The sequence below is a fragment of the Haemorhous mexicanus genome, chromosome Z (genome assembly GCF_027477595.1).
Source record: "Haemorhous mexicanus isolate bHaeMex1 chromosome Z, bHaeMex1.pri, whole genome shotgun sequence".
Lineage (NCBI taxonomy): Eukaryota > Metazoa > Chordata > Aves > Passeriformes > Fringillidae > Haemorhous > Haemorhous mexicanus.
The window spans coordinates 79901493-79916735 of NC_082381.1; the positions used below are offsets into that span (position 1 = coordinate 79901493).

Genomic DNA, 15243 nt, shown 5'->3' on the forward strand with positions numbered 1-15243 from the left:
GAAATAAGATACTTCTGCTGTTTGAAAAGCACTGAATGCAAATAGGATGGTAACGCTGAGCTAAGTACTATAAAGAGACAACAGAAGAAACTTGTCTTATAAGGAGGTAACATAGGCATGAGTCATAGTAATCCAGCAAGAGCTTGTCAGACACCCCAGCTTCAGAGGCAGGATTGCAAGACATCTCTGTTACTCTCTTGGTACAAAAAGGGGGAGTAACAGAACTTTTTCAGAGTGATATAGCTACTGAGCAATAAGAATCTTAATTTGTTAGCTTTGTCTTTAATTTCAGGTACAGCTAGTTCTTGAAAGTCCTAGCTGTAACTTTGAAGTGAAAAAAAATCCAAAACAAAACCCAAATGTAAAATCACAGGATAGAGTACCCAGTTGGAAGGGACTTCAAGAAGACCTGGCTCAACCTTTCTTGGCAAAACACAGTGGAACCAGTGTGGCTTCCTAAACTTCGTTGCATTTCTTCCTCCCAAGTTTCACAAACTTAAGAGATTTATACAAGTGGCCCAGTGTTGCAAGCTAATTGTATGGAAAGACAAAGATCCCCATTATATATTCTCTCTTAGAGATACTTATCTCACACAGTACCGGCTCTATTTTAATAAATGCCAGTGAGAAATTGAAGATGGGTGGTACTGCTTAAGGAAGAAGAAAAAACAGTCAAACTGCTACAAGGTCAGTCAGACAGACTTTAATCTTTGTGTTTCTAATAACCTTGAAATTGTTCTCTTTGCAGTTGACTGTATTCAAATAGATGTTTTCTGAACCAAACTGCTACACAACTTCCACATTGTTAAAAGTCTATGCTGAGGCTTTAACAAAATACAAAAATTCCTTTAAAAAAAACATTTAATGAGGGAAAAGAAGTCACACTCCCATCTGCTTGACCTTAAGTTATCTTGAGTTTACTAAAGTGCAAAAAAGCTAGAGGCTTCTAAGCTAAATTGGGGGAAATCCTTGATACGTGGGGGTTTTTTATGCACAAATGCTTTTTTTGCAGTATCTGTATGAACATTAGGGCAGCTAACAAAGCATTCATCATCTCACAAACACAGTGCAGAGTCCTTCTCAATTCAGTGCTACTAGATATCCCTGAATATTTTGTAAGATTGTGGAAGCTTCTTCCTTGAGGGTGGTTGTCTTGCCAGTCTGTCTTGTACTCAGGTGGGTCAGGCTTTCAGCTGCCTGTAGAGGAAAACAAAGGGGAAATTCACAGTTAATATGGGAAATCTGTCCTCATTATTCTCTTCTGTCCTGGCTGCCAGGATCAGGCTGCTTCCATTGCCCTTATAACCACACACAGGTCCAATGGTCACTTCTATGTCCTGTCCTCTTCCACCTCTGGAACCTGGATGCCCACCTGACTGCAGCTGTGAGACTCCGGTACCAGTCATCGATCTCTTGTTGGTTGCTGGACATCAACAGCAGTGTCTTGTGTGGAAAGGAAAGCTGAAAGACAAGCAGAATTTGTGGCATTCCTTGCCCAGGCAGCAACTGGAGTAAAAGGAAAATCACCACTGAATTCAGTCCCTGCATGCTGATTTTTACCCTCTCATCCCACACAGAAAAATTTAGTCTTGAGTGAAGCCAGAGACTGTACAGTACAGAACATGTGCCACTCTTGTCTGTTGTTTCCAGTCAAAGTTGACAGCTCATTCTGACCTGTTTGGAGGTGAGCAATTAGAATTCTCAGCAACTGTTCCGGTTTTCTGCCATATTCCATATCCCTATGGGGCCTCCCACTACCATCATCTACAGGTGACAGCTTGCTCAAAGAGCTTTTTGTCTCAGCTCACGAGAAAAGAGCTAACACAGCCCCGGGTGCAACCTTGGAACAGCTGACCTCGATACCCCTACAGAAGACTCTGGTCCCTGTCAAGGAATCTGCAGCCCTCAGGGAGTTAGATGCACAATATCTGTTGTAATAACATCCACATCTTTTTCATTCTCTGTTTTTCTATGTGTTCAGTCTGTAATCTCTAATTCATTGTCACGTGAGTGTGGGGCTGCCCCCCAGACCTGTGCTCCAATGAGGGCCTGTCAGAGTCTTGGTGGAACCTCCTCACCTGAGCTAAGTGAAGCAACCAGCAGCCTGTAACCCCAGAGTGTGCAGGAGGCTCCATGCCATGAAAGAAAAAGTACCTGCATCACTCAAGAAGGGAAGGGTTGTCCTAACTCAGACTTGCTCACTGCATTTTGTCACCACTGTGATCATCTTGGTCCCTCTGCTGCTGAGACAGCTGGAGAGCTGCTTACAGGGCTAACTCCACTGGCACTTCTGCCTGGCACAGGTGGGAAGACTTACACTGAGGAGCCCTCCCTGGCTCCACGTGTGGCCAAACACTTTATCCACTTGGCACTGGTGGAGCGGGTAGACAGCCTGGCAGGACAGTTTGTTGGAGTTCAGCAGGTGCAGTGGGTGGCAAGGCTTCGCTGCAACGAGGATATCAGAGAACAGGAAGAACATCCTGCGCTTCAGTTCTTCTCCCTTTGCAGGCACCACCAAAAGCCAGCCTTCCCGGATATACCAGCGCCCTGGGCATGCCGGGGAAACAGAGAAGCTGTGAGATCTGAGGGAGAGCAGGCAGGAATAAAAAGTAAAGGATGTAATGAGACAAACAGGAATACAGGGTGAGCCACCCCTGTAGGTTGCCGTGTTCTACGTCAATTCCAGCCGCTAGAAGGCACTCGGTGTCAGCTGGGTCCAGCCACCAATAGCAGCCGTGCAGAAGCAGAAACCAGCCCAAAACATTCAGTATATGAGGAGCAGCTGAAGTTGTTAAAATCTACTATTTTAGCTAAGAGTAGATTATCATAGCAAGACTGTTTAAAGTGATCAGAACAAAAACACTGAGAACAGTATGCATACTTTTTAATTAACATATGCCTTCAGAAAACACAGCATGAACCATCTCAAATTGTGTTGCCCAGTTGTTTGTCATCAGTGGTATAACAGAAACTAGCTTCAGGTTTGGAAACTTATAATTTTTTCCTTGTTTTGTGTGTGCTAATAAAATAAATAAGCTCCAAAAACCTCCCCAAAAGAAAACAAAACCATATTTCACAGGTCATCTAACTATATACAGACCTACAGTAGCCAAGTGAATACAGATTCCAGATTACTGTTCTAAAGGGAAGGCATGAAAGGAGACAGAAAATGAGGAAGGTTTGAATAGGCGAGCTTATCAATGTCTCTTGCAAAAAAGAGCCCAATGTCATCCATCTGACTGAAATTAATTGTGATAAAACAAGAGCAAAAGAAAGCAGAAATAATCAAAACAATTTGATAAGCCCACCTGTATGTAGAAATTTAAAAAAATAATGAAATAAATAAAATAAAACAGGACTTCTTACTAAGATTATTGTGGAAGATAGCCACCAACTCATGGGAATTATGAGGACACCTGCCAGTTATATTATTTATAAAACTGTAAATCCATAACAAGGTATTGCCACCTGATCTTGTTTAGGAAACATCTGCCAGGGAATTTCAGCCACTCTTTCATGCCTTAGCTTCTGCATGAGCCATAAATACCTTTCAGAATGAAAATACAGTGTTGTTTTTGTTGTGGATTGTGTCTTCTTAGAATGCTACAGTCACAAAACAAAGGAGTGAATTCCTGCTTAGCTTATTCCACTGGAACCACTCCTCTTACCTGAATAAGAAACTGAGGAAAAGAAGGGTGAGGTGCAGGAATCAATCCAGGTTTAAAAAAGCAAATGGGCGGAAGGTGTCAGAAGCATGGGGCTGGGCTGGGAGCTGTTTCCCTCAGGCTATGGTGTGATCAGACTCACAGGCATACAATCTGATCCAGACTGTACTGGAAGGCTTGGAATATAGATCCATGACCAGGATTCCCAGGTGTACAAGTTCTAGGAAGCTGTTGTGAAAGAAGGGCAAGAAAATATCCCAGGGGAAGCTCTGGATAACAGAACAATGTGCTCAGTTTAGGAGGCAGTTCTGGCTGATACAGTATTTGTCCTCAATGTGGAAGGCTGCAAGAAAAGCAGGGTCTCCTCCTGGGAGCAGGATATCTCAGAGACGCTGGAAAATGTGAGATACCCATCTCCAACACTCCCCCTTTGTTCTGAACCTACAGCATTTTGTTTTCTCTCCTGTTCCTTCCTGGCAATAGGACACAATCTTAACTGTCCTGCAAAAGCTATTTTGTTTCTGGAAAGCTGGCCCAAAACTAGCAAGCCACAGCTGCCTCTTACATTTGTGCTTCTCATTTCCAATGATAACTAGGTAACTCCAGCCAATGGAAAACATGACTACAAGAATTCTCTGTCCTAGATAATGGAAATGCCTTTACTGACCCTCAACACTCATCCTACTACATCTCAGAATTTTCAGAGACGAAAATAATCAGTGGACCAAACACTTTGAAACAATGGCAATCTCTGGTCTAGTTATACTGTTTTGGGGTGTTTGTTTGTTTGTTTTCATGGTGTTATCTTATTAGTTCTAAAATTAATCAAAATAACTGATTGACCTTTCTACTTACACACTACCCCAAGTGTGCCCAGGCACCTCCACACATGCTTCTGCTCAGCATAAGCAGAGCATACCTGTGTTAGCTCCCTTTCTCCTGGCAGCACCAATATATTCTAAGGACAGGAAAGAGAACTGTAAATTAATTTGCCCATTGACTGAGCATCTTTGAGAATAACCTCTGATAAGTAACCTTTGTTCTACCTGTGTTGGTTTGGCTAGGATAGAGTTATTTTTTGCCATAGTGGCTGGTTTGGATTTGCACTGAAAACACTATTGACGACACTATTGACGATTTTCCCTTTATTTCTGTGTAGGCAATGCTCAGCATCAAGGTCTTTTCCACTCCTCAAGCTACAAGTGAGGAGCTTGGGAGTGCACATGAAGTGGGAAGGCTCAGAGCTGAGACAGCTGATGCAAAATCCCCAAAGGGATATTCTATATCATATGGCATCATGTTCAGCCTGTTATGCTGGGGAAAGAAGAAGGAAAGGGAGGAGTTTTAAAGTGATGGCTCTTGTCTTTCCAGGTAACCACAATGTGTGGTAGAGCCCTGGTCAGAGCCCTTTCCTTGGAATACCTCAACAGCTGCCGGCCCATGGCAGGTGGGGGATGAATTCCTTGCATGGCTTTGCTTGCATGAACAGCTTATGCTTTACTTGTTAAACTGTCTTTATCCCAGCCCATAAGCTTTGTCAGTGTTACCCTTCTGAGTTTTTCCCAGTAGGGAAAGATTTTTTCATCCCGAACTCCATGTGTTAACTACAACCACATTCACAAGTATCTGGAGGTTCTTGCGTTAGAGACCTTCACACACAGTGACTTTAACACTCCTCTGCAGCTGCAGCACTGTGCCTGGATAACCCCTGCAATAGCAGAGTTGAGTGAGGCTACAGGTGAAGCCCCAAATGACCATCTCATAATTGCTCAGACTGGGCACATTTCTCACAATACTTCCTACATAGCTCAGAGTGTGGTCTGAGCAGGGAGAGCATCCAGTCACATAAGAGACCTATCCATTTAAATGTTCTTACAAGCCAGTGGCTGTGGCTTTATCTCAACAATCAACACAAACACAGTGATTTCTGGCTCAGTTTAACCATGCAGATAAAAAAAAATTCTTCATGTGAAAGGTGAATGCAGAATGCCATTAATCTTAATGTAGCTTAATGTAAACAACAACACAGTTCTTGTGCCCTTGACACTCAGGAATCTGTGGTTCCTGCAGTGGAGTAGGGATAATGCCACTGCTTACACTCTGCAAAAAGAATTTAGTGTCTCTCTTTCATTCTCACCCAGGACTTACACTCCTGATCTTCTTGGGTTCCTAACTTTTTAACCACATGTCATCAGCTTCTCCTATCTGAATGTCAGGCAATTAAGCTGTTGCTTATCCTTACTCAAAAATTCTTAATTAAAAAAAAATAATAAAAAAGAGTGCTTGAATTAGTAGTCATACTCCTTTTCACCTATCCGGAATTTGAGCAGAAGGGTAAAACTGGTTAATATGAGTTGAGTCAGAGGTGAAGGAGAACATAGGTACACGTATCTCAGCATGGCAGAAGAAAAACAGAGTTGTCAGTAAGACCCACCTGCAGTCAAAACCTGAGTCTTTTGTCCTTTGAGCAATTTCTGAACCCGAAGTAGCTGCAAGGAGTTCTCTCTCTTATCAAAGATGTCTTGGACCCAGTGAGATACCTCACAAACAGATTTCACAGTCTCTGAAATTATAGCAGCATACTTTGAAGTTAACACAAATGAATGTGTATTTCACCTTATACATCTTGCTAAGAAAAGACAGCATGAAATCAAGAAGAAAAGTTTTAAACCAAGTATTAACAACAGCTTTATTCAGGAATTTCTGTGAAAGATTGGACTAGGTCACCTCCAGAGGCCTCTTTCCAACTAACAATTCAACTAACAAATTAAATTTGCCAATGAAACATCAAAGAGAGGACTAATTTCCTGGATTTGGAAGCAAAAACAGGAAAATGCCCTACAAGTGGTGTTAACTGCTTGTAAAAACCATAGAATGATTTAGATTGAAAAAGACTACTGAGATAACTGAGTTAACCTAAGATTGAATACCAACTTGTCAAGTAGATCATGGCATTGATTGTCATTTCTTGAACATTTTCAGTGATGGTGACTCTACCACTTCCTTGGGCAGTCCATTCCAGTGTTTAACAACCCTTTCCATGAAGAAATGCCTCCCAATGTCCATTCTGAACTTCCCCTAGCACAGCTTGAGGCCATTTTCTCTTGTGCTGTTGCTTGTTATCTGGGAGAAGAGGCCAATCCCCAGCTGGCCACAACCTCCTTTCAGGTACTTGTAGAGAGTGATCCGGTCACCCCTTTTCTCCAGACTAAACACCCCCAGCTCCCTCAGCACATTTCACAGGACTCATGCTCCAGACCCTTCTCCAGCTGCACTGCCCTTCTCTGGACTCACTCCAGCACCTCAGTGTCTCTCCTGCAGTGAAGGGCTCAAAACTGGACATGGCATTTGAGGTGTGGCCTCACCAGTGCCCAGCACAGAGGGGCAGTCACTGCCCTGCTCCTGCTGCCCACACCACTGCTGATCCATTCAGGATGTCCTTGGCCTTCTTGGCCCCCTGGGCACACCCTGGCTCATGTCCAGCCACTGCTGACCAGCACCCCCAGGCCCTTTCCCACTCAGCAGCTTTCCAGCCACGCTGTCCCAGCCTGGAGCTGCAGGGGGTTGTTGTGACCCAGGGACAGGAGCCAGCACTTGGCCTGGTTGCACCTCACACAATTGGCCCTGGCCCATGGATCCAGCCTGTGCAGATCCCTCTGCAGAGCCCCCCTGCCCTCCAGCAGGTCAGCACTCACACCCAGCTTGGTGCCATCTGCAAACTGGCTGAGGGTGCTCTTGATTCCCCTTGTCCAGATCATCAATAAAGATATTAACCAGGACTGACCCTGATACTGAGTCCTGGGGGACACCTCTAGTGACTGGATATAGCATGAAGGTCATGAATTATCCTAGAAAATTGAGGCATGTCAGCAAGAGAGTCTGAGAATGGTTCGGTTTAGAAGGGATTTTAAAGATCATCCTGTTCTAACCTGCCTGCCATGGGCAGGGACACCTTCAAATATACCACATCGATCAGGACCATATCCAGACTGGCCTTGAACTCCTCCAGGAATGGGGCATCAACAAATTCCTTGAGCTACCTGTTCCAGTGCCTCACAAGCAGCAGAGTATTAAAAAAAAACCAGCTGCCATTTCTCCAACCTAAATATTAGGCTATTTTCACAGGCAGTTATTCTATAGTTTTATTCCTAACATGTTCTCAGGGACATCTTGATCAAGATAGAGATGGAAAATAATAATCCACTAGAACCCCAGAGACAGAGGAAGATTTTTTTCCTTTGAAACCAGGCAGTTGGTGGGAGTCAAGATATTCTTAGCAAGGGGTGTGTCATTGATCAAAGTGCCAGCATTTACTTGCAAGTTTCTGGTAGTCAGCAGTGCCTGGGCTGGTGTTCTCCAACAGGTCTCTGAAGAAATGCTTGTACCTGAGGTGGAAAGAGCAGGTTTAATTCACAACAAGATACCAGGAACAGCAGCAGCACCTCCCGTTAGTAGCAGCACAGTGAATAACACTCAGCCAGGAGACAGAGTAAGCCTAACCAGGCAGTTCTGGTCCCACTTCATTCATTCATTTTATCATCAAATGTCTCAGCTAAAATAACCCAAATATTTTGTACATCTGCAAACCTTTGGCTTTTCCTGGGGATCCAACAGAAACAGAGTCACAAATCAGTTAAGATCATGAGGCTGTCTCAGGATCCACATGTTTTGTTATTACCTTCAATAAGCAACAAATTGCTCTTTGAACTATGTATTTTAATAGTATATGAATGGTGGTATTCATACCATGTTTCCTGCCCACACAAGAGAAAAAAGGCATTTCTATAAGAACTAGGACTTGCCTTTTTCTTTTTTCCTTTCCAGTCTTTACTGGAGAGGATAAGATGTCTGCAAATGCTTTCTCCCAGTAAAGTCAAATAGAAGGAACTGAACAGATTCAGAAACTGGCAGAACTCATATGACCTAGTGCATATGTTAATAGAGTTTTAAAGAAATTTGAACATGATAGAACTGATTAATGAAAAAAATTGGACTTTCGATCAAAAAGCTCCCATTTTTCTAAATAGTTGGACAGCAACAAATATACTGCTGTTTTACAAATTTAAAACAATTATCCAAAGAATTACAGTAAAAACCCACCAATCAGTTTCATATTTACTTCTGCCAAGCTGATTAAAAACACTACATAAAGCTACATGAAAGACTGTGGTATGACCTCTCCAAGTTATTTTCAAAGAAAAGAGGTGCTCAAACTCTCACATTTGCTTTAATGTAGATGAGATCATGGTTGAAAAACAGCTACTGGATCTGTAGCAGCAGAATCTGGGCTCCCAGAAAACCATCATTATTACCCACACACCCTCCCCAGGAAAGGGCTGCCCATGAGTGCATGCAGCACCCTGCTCAGGCAGTCAGTCTGCCTCTTCAAAGGGGAGATGATGATCATAGACTATCCTGACAATTCCTAGAAAGAGATCACTGGAAGGCATCCACAAGGATCATCAAGTCCAATTCATGCCTCTGCATTTTTAAGACAACCCTAAAAATCACACTTGTCCAATGATGTTTTCTAAACATTTCTTGAAGACTGGAAGGCTTGGTGCCTCGAGAGAGATGCAGTGATCCTGAGTGGAACTGTCCAGACTCAGACAAATGCGATAGGCATCAAATCTGAGGAAGGCATATGGCCCTGATAACCAGAGAGGAAAGAGAAGCTCTCCTTCATTAATCTCATTTCTCTCCAAAAAGAGCCATCTCCAATAGTCACAATGCTCCAGGTCAGCATTCTGCATAAAAATGGAGCAAAAGCATTGCTGGCAGAGACCACCATTTCTGCAGCATTTCAGTCAGCTTGCTTTCATTCAAAGCCAAACTTCAGTAGCTTACTGAGACAGCAGAAAGTGTCCAATTCTACCCAAGAACTAGAGGAGGAAGCCAGGGCTAAACACAACTGCCTTCCTGCATCATCTCCCATCCATGTACACTGATTCCACTTTACAGGCACATCCTTCGGTCTGCTTCATTCTGTCTCTAGGCTCTGATTTTGAGGCAGCTTTCCCTTTCATGGCCACAGATAGTGACACAATCCTTTTTCCCTTCTTATGCTAATCCTTTGAAGACTCACAATTGCTTACTTACTGGTGGAGCCTCTGCAGGGGCAAAGGAAGCAGATCCTCCAGCTCCCTCCCTTGAAACTGAGGTCGAGTCTCCTGGAGTTTCTTAAACCGCCGGAATGACTTATTTTTCCTCACTTGCTCCTGTGTGCAGCAAGAAAGGAATTTAGCTTTGAGGCTACAGTAAGAACTATGTGCCCTAGTCTGTACCAGAAGTTGGAACACTTCAACTTAGAGTTTAGAATTCCAGTCCCACAAGCATCAACTTTTTTTGTGGCTAGGGAATGGCTTGCCCATTTCTCCTGATCATTCATTGCAGTGGGTAATTGAAGTGATATCTCCACTCCATACATGAAATTAAAGAAAAAGAGAAGGTTGACCCAGTTAGGAAAACAAGGAGTGCGCTTGTGGCTTTTTGCCATGCCTTTCAAGAAAAAGCAATGCACAAATGCATTCCCGTCGCCTTAAGACAAGTATCCAAAATGGTTTTTTCTCTTGGAAAATCAAAAGCATGAGTACATGCATACAAAGAGGGAAACATCCCAGTACATTCTGCATCTAGGAACAAGCATGGAAAACTGGGAGTTGAGGGGTTTAAATTCCAGATACAGCTGTCAGGACTTTGGAATTTCGGAATATATATATATATATATATATAAATATATAATTTTTTTATTTATATATATATATATATATATATATTCTACAGAAATTTCTTGAAAACAGGTTGTATTTGAAAACATAAGTGGGAAAGAAAAAATGGTCTTCAACATAGAAAAAATATGTGAAGGAAGAGGAAATCCCACTACTAGAATGTATCTTGGTTGTAGTGGGAAAGACTAGGAGACAATTCCTAGAAAGAGATCACTGTATCGTAGTGAAAGCCTGGAAACTCTCTAGACTTGCCAGTTAGGAAGGAGTGGGAGTAAATACAGAACACTGTTTCAGAAAGCAGTGCTTACCATATGCACATCCATACACAAACACCTGAAAAGGCATCAGAAACTCTAAGTAGAGAAATTTTCACCACTTTATTGTGGAAGAAAGCCAGAATTTCATCAAGCCAGAAAAAGTAAGAAAACTGATCTCTGCAGAAACAGAAGATAAATGGAAGAATGTGGCAGTTTCACAGAATGGAAGAAGAGAAACCATATGAAGACTAAAGTACATATTTACCTTCAAGGTTTTATTTGCGTGCTCCAAATTCTCAGCATAGTGGCCATAAAGATCCAGACTCTGACAAAAATTTTCCAGTCCTGGTCCCAAATTCCCTTTCTCCAGGTGAAGTGACAGAACACTGTGCACAAGGAGCAGAGAGAGCTTGTGAGGGATACATTACTGATGGCATTTTCACAGCTCCTTCTGATCCCTTCCTTTGCTCATCTGCCTTTACCATTCTCCACTCATATCCAGTTTCTACACCAAATTTGTGCTTGGAGGCCAGAGAGTAAGCCACAGAAGACCTTGTGGAACAGGCTTACTGAGCTTAAACCACTGTCCAGTAACTGGGTACCCAGATATGTGGTACAGATCAGGAGTTTCCTGGGGACACCTCCAAATGCCACCAAGGCTAGCAGTGCTAGAAGTGAATGCCTGTTTTACAAGGGGTTAGCCTTATTTCACCAAAAACATAGAGTCCTCCCAACATAATTACAGGAATTGCATCCTATGTCCACTTACTGGCTGGCTGAATATAAGGACTCCAGGGGTCCAAATATAGTTTCCAACACAGCTGGCTTCAGCGTCCCTTTGGCCTTTAAAATTGTCACAAAGTACTAAGCAGGGAAAAAAAAATAAATTCAAACAGGTAGCATTCACAAATCATCATCGAATCACTCAATGGTTTGGATTGGAAAGGATCTTTAAGACCATCTAGTTCCCACCAGAGACATCATCCAAACTGGCTGATCACTTCCAGGGATGGGGCATCCACAGCTTCTCTGGGCCACCTGTCCCAGTGCCTGACCACCCTCACAGTAAATAACTTCTCCCTAACATCTAATCTAAACCTACTGTCTTCCAGTTTAAAATCATTCCTCCTTGTCCTATCACTACGTGCCTGTGTAAAAAGTCACTCTCCCTCTTTTTTAAAAGCCCCCTTCAAGTACTGGGAGGCTGCCAAGGTTATTAACCTCTGAGGTCACTCAAAGGCCACTTGTGACACACAGCAGATGCCAGAAGTTGCAGCCTGAACACTCTCTGGTTTGGAAAGATATCAAATATTGTGACTGTCTACCTAAGATATGCATCATCAGATTAAGCCTTACTTGTAGCTCTGACCATTACTGTATACACATGGAACAGTACTACAGCATTGAAAAGAGTCTATTTCAGTATTCTCCAATGCATCTTTTTTTCACCATCTTGTTCATAAATTTTTTCTTGTCTGTGTCCCTACAGTTCATACATCTCAGGCATCTAAGGGCAAGCACCCTATTCAATCAAAACTAAAAAGTTTTGTCTGTGTACAGACCAAGCCCAAAAAGCCAAACCCATGAGCTATTGAATATTACAGAGGAGGTTAAAGAAAAACAACAAAAAACCCTTTCATCCACAGCAGGTGTCCCATGCATTAGGAAGGTACCACAGTCTTGCTCTTCACCCTTCCCCAGTGCAACACCAATAAGCATGTGCTGTCTGAAGGCACCCCCACATCAGAAGGGGCAGAAATACTCACTGTGAGCACTAAATCCAGCTGCTCAAGGTATTTGTGTTCTGTTTCCAGCAGTTCCTTGGCTGTCCTGCTGCGCTTTCTCTCCCAGCGAGCCCGCTGGTCTTCCACAGTGTTTGCTCCAACCAGGAATGGCAGGGATGAGGCACTCATGGCAGAGCCACGGTTGATACACAGGGAGGTGAAGGATCCTGGCAAGCCAAGCAAGATGGGCACACAACAAAAGAATAACCTATGTTGCAGGGTAGGATTCTGAGCTAAAAACTCAAGCTTCCCTAAGAAATAAGGGCAGTCAGTTGCCAGCAACCATTATCAACAGTGTCCTTCTGCATTCCCTCCTGTGGGTGCAGGGGCCCTGCATCCATCAGAGGAACACCATTAGAGAGATCAGGCTGTGAAAGCAATAGCAGTACACAATGATTCATCTGCAAGCAAATCTCAGTGCACAATCCCACGTGCAAACAACTGCTTTCCATGCCTTGACCTCCCCATTCTTTGCATGAAATTCTTGCTAAACTCTATAAAGTTTGTGGGTGGAAGAGGTACTGTGGCTATGAGTAGAAAATAACCATAAGATTTGTCTTGTGGGGGACTGTAACAGGACTTCCCCCACACCACAGGGAAAGAGAAGAGAGCACTCTTGCTTGTTTTCCTGTGGAGGTTACCAAGAAGCCAGTGGTTTGCTTTGTCATTTTCTAAGTGCACTTTGTGCTCCTGGAGGTGAGAGAGACCTAGCAACTGCTGTGAAACTCACCAGTATCATGATTTGTTCTGCTCTTCTGCTACAGTATCGTGATTTTGTTGCACAGAAAAACATTGTTTATCACACTCAGAGAAAGGGACATGTTTTAGTTGAACATTAGATATTGTTATCTATTATTATTAGATATTGTTATTGTTAGATATTGTTGTTTTGATGAAAAGGCAGTGCAGGCAGTTGCATGCTTGCCCCAGCATCAAGTCTGCAGTTTTGCTGGAATCTGACTTGCCACTGAAAAGTTCTGTTTCCCACATGGACAAGATACACTAATACAGAAAGATGTGTCATCATAGAGAAGGGAATTTGTCAAACACCATCTTCCAGAGAAATTTCAGATACATAAATCAATGTCTGAAACAAAAGTTTCAGATGAGTACCAGGACTCATTTAATGAGTTGCCAGAAGTCCAGAGGGACATGCACAGTGTTTTATAGCAGCAGCAGCTTCTCCAGTGCTTGCCCGCATATTCACTTGCAGCACAACCACAAGCCTACCCAAGACCACATCTTGGTCAAACAGGGCAGACCTGGTGTGGATGGAGAGGAACAGTGCACTGCAGTGCAGGGAACACCCCTGAAAGCTTAGCATTAGTCCAGAGGCGTTCAAGGCCAGGCTGGATGGGGCCCTGAACCACCCTGTCCATGGAAGGTGTCCTTGGGCTTTGCAGGGCTGTTGGAAGGAGATGGTCTTTAAGGTCCTTTCCAAGCCAAACCATTCCATGATTCTATCCAAGTGCAGTTGAAAAGTACTCACCAGTAATGGACTAAAGCACTGCCATTCGCAGAGCACCTCTAGCCTGGGTAGACTGCAGTCAAGGCTTTCATTTTGCAGACCAATTTATTTTAACACATAATAATTAAAACAAACAAGTTATACCAGGTTTGACCATCTACTGCTCACATGAAGAAGTTCTAACACTCCCATTATTGCACAATATATTCTGTGTGAGGTCTGCAGGGTAAGACCTCTCTGCAGCCTGTCAGTACACTAGAAAATACTTCACCCACAAGTGACAGTACTGCTCCAGCTTTCTTTTTTCCAGCTTTTTTTTCTTCCTGCTTCTCCCCAGCCCATGTTCAAAAACAACTCTTACTGTTAACTACCTTATAGTACACCATTAACAGCATCCCCTTCACCATTTCTAAATTTTTTGAGTACCCCAAAAAATGTCCTATTCTTATTGTGCAGCCTCTCTTGGTGTCTCAGGAGTGTAAACACACGGTGGGTCAGCTCCAAGGGACACGTGGCCGCATATCCCACACTGTGGGAGAGAAAGGGGAAGGGAGAAACTCTGGAGCCCACAGCCAGTCCTCAGCCACCCCGAGGACTAAAGGGGTAAACACTGCAGAGGTTAATACTAGAAGTAAAACACGCACCTCGCCTTTCTTCAATTCGCCTGTGCTGCAGGGTACTAAAAATGTATTTTGGATCAGTCAAAACCAAGGGTACTATATTTTTTCAGCAGATGAGAAAAGATCCATTAAAAGTCTTATGGGATTGAACAGAAAGTTTTTCTTGGCCAAAACGGAAGCTTTTTACTCATTATCAGAGTTCTATTTTGTTAGGTTTGTTTTCTGGCTTTTTTTTTTTTAATCAAATGAAATGTGTTTTAAATAAATAAATGTTTCCAGTAAAAAAAAAAATTAAAAAACCAAACCACATGAGCACACTAAAAAAACATTTACTAAACTTTAACCAAATGTTTTTCTCTGACTGCGACATGGATTCAGGAAATACTTGGTGGAATCAGGGACTAATTTAGTCAAAGGGATTTTTATGGGTCATGCAGCTGAGCCTCGTGCCTAAAGCGGGACTACCACTAAAGTCAGGTTGGGCTATTCAGGGACTCATCCTGCCCAGGACCTTTCCGCGAGTGAAGATCGGGACACGACACGACACCAACACCAGTGGCGGTCCGGTTTTTGGTTATGGTTATAGTTTTGGTTATGGTTACAGCCCCGGCCCCACGCCACCCCCGCCGCCCGTTACCTGCCGGTCCCGCCGCCGCCCCGCGTTCAAACGGCAGCCCCGCCCCGGTGGGCGGTCCCGGGGCGGGGCGGGGCGGGGCCGGAG

General features: G+C 43.4%; 1 protein-coding gene across 2 annotated transcripts; it reads right to left on the bottom strand.

The window, feature by feature from the left end:
- Nucleotides 1-688: 688 nt before the first annotated feature.
- ARHGEF39 (Rho guanine nucleotide exchange factor 39) lies at nucleotides 689-15211 on the bottom strand. Of its 2 annotated transcripts, none has more exons than XM_059873911.1 (10): nucleotides 15160-15211; nucleotides 12417-12601; nucleotides 11420-11514; nucleotides 10916-11036; nucleotides 9765-9883; nucleotides 7980-8050; nucleotides 6100-6228; nucleotides 2318-2547; nucleotides 1373-1461; nucleotides 689-1197 (listed from the first exon to the last, which is right to left on the bottom strand). In XM_059873911.1, exons 2-10 carry the CDS (start codon nucleotides 12561-12563, stop codon nucleotides 1182-1184), a joined length of 1017 nt encoding a protein of 338 aa, XP_059729894.1. In that variant the 5' UTR covers nucleotides 12564-12601; nucleotides 15160-15211; the 3' UTR covers nucleotides 689-1181. The 2 variants fall into 2 exon arrangements, with proteins under 2 accessions (XP_059729894.1, XP_059729896.1); XM_059873913.1 differs by lacking the exon at nucleotides 15160-15211 and adding an exon at nucleotides 13924-14009.
- Between the last annotated feature and the right edge of the window lie 32 nt (nucleotides 15212-15243).

What these genes read in the sequence shown, in the direction of transcription:
- ARHGEF39 (XM_059873911.1), bottom strand. Translation starts at nt 12,563, where the DNA reads ATGAGTGCCTCATCCCTGCCATTCCTGGTTGGAGCAAACACTGTGGAA. An exon ending in CCCCTGCAGAGGCTCCACCA is followed by an intron (nt 8,051 to 9,764) that starts GTAAGTAAGCAA and finishes TTTCCACCTCAG; the next exon opens with GTACAAGCATTTCTTCAGAG. An exon ending in TGACTACCAGAAACTTGCAA is followed by an intron (nt 6,229 to 7,979) that starts GTAAATGCTGGC and finishes CTATAATTTCAG; the next exon opens with AGACTGTGAAATCTGTTTGT.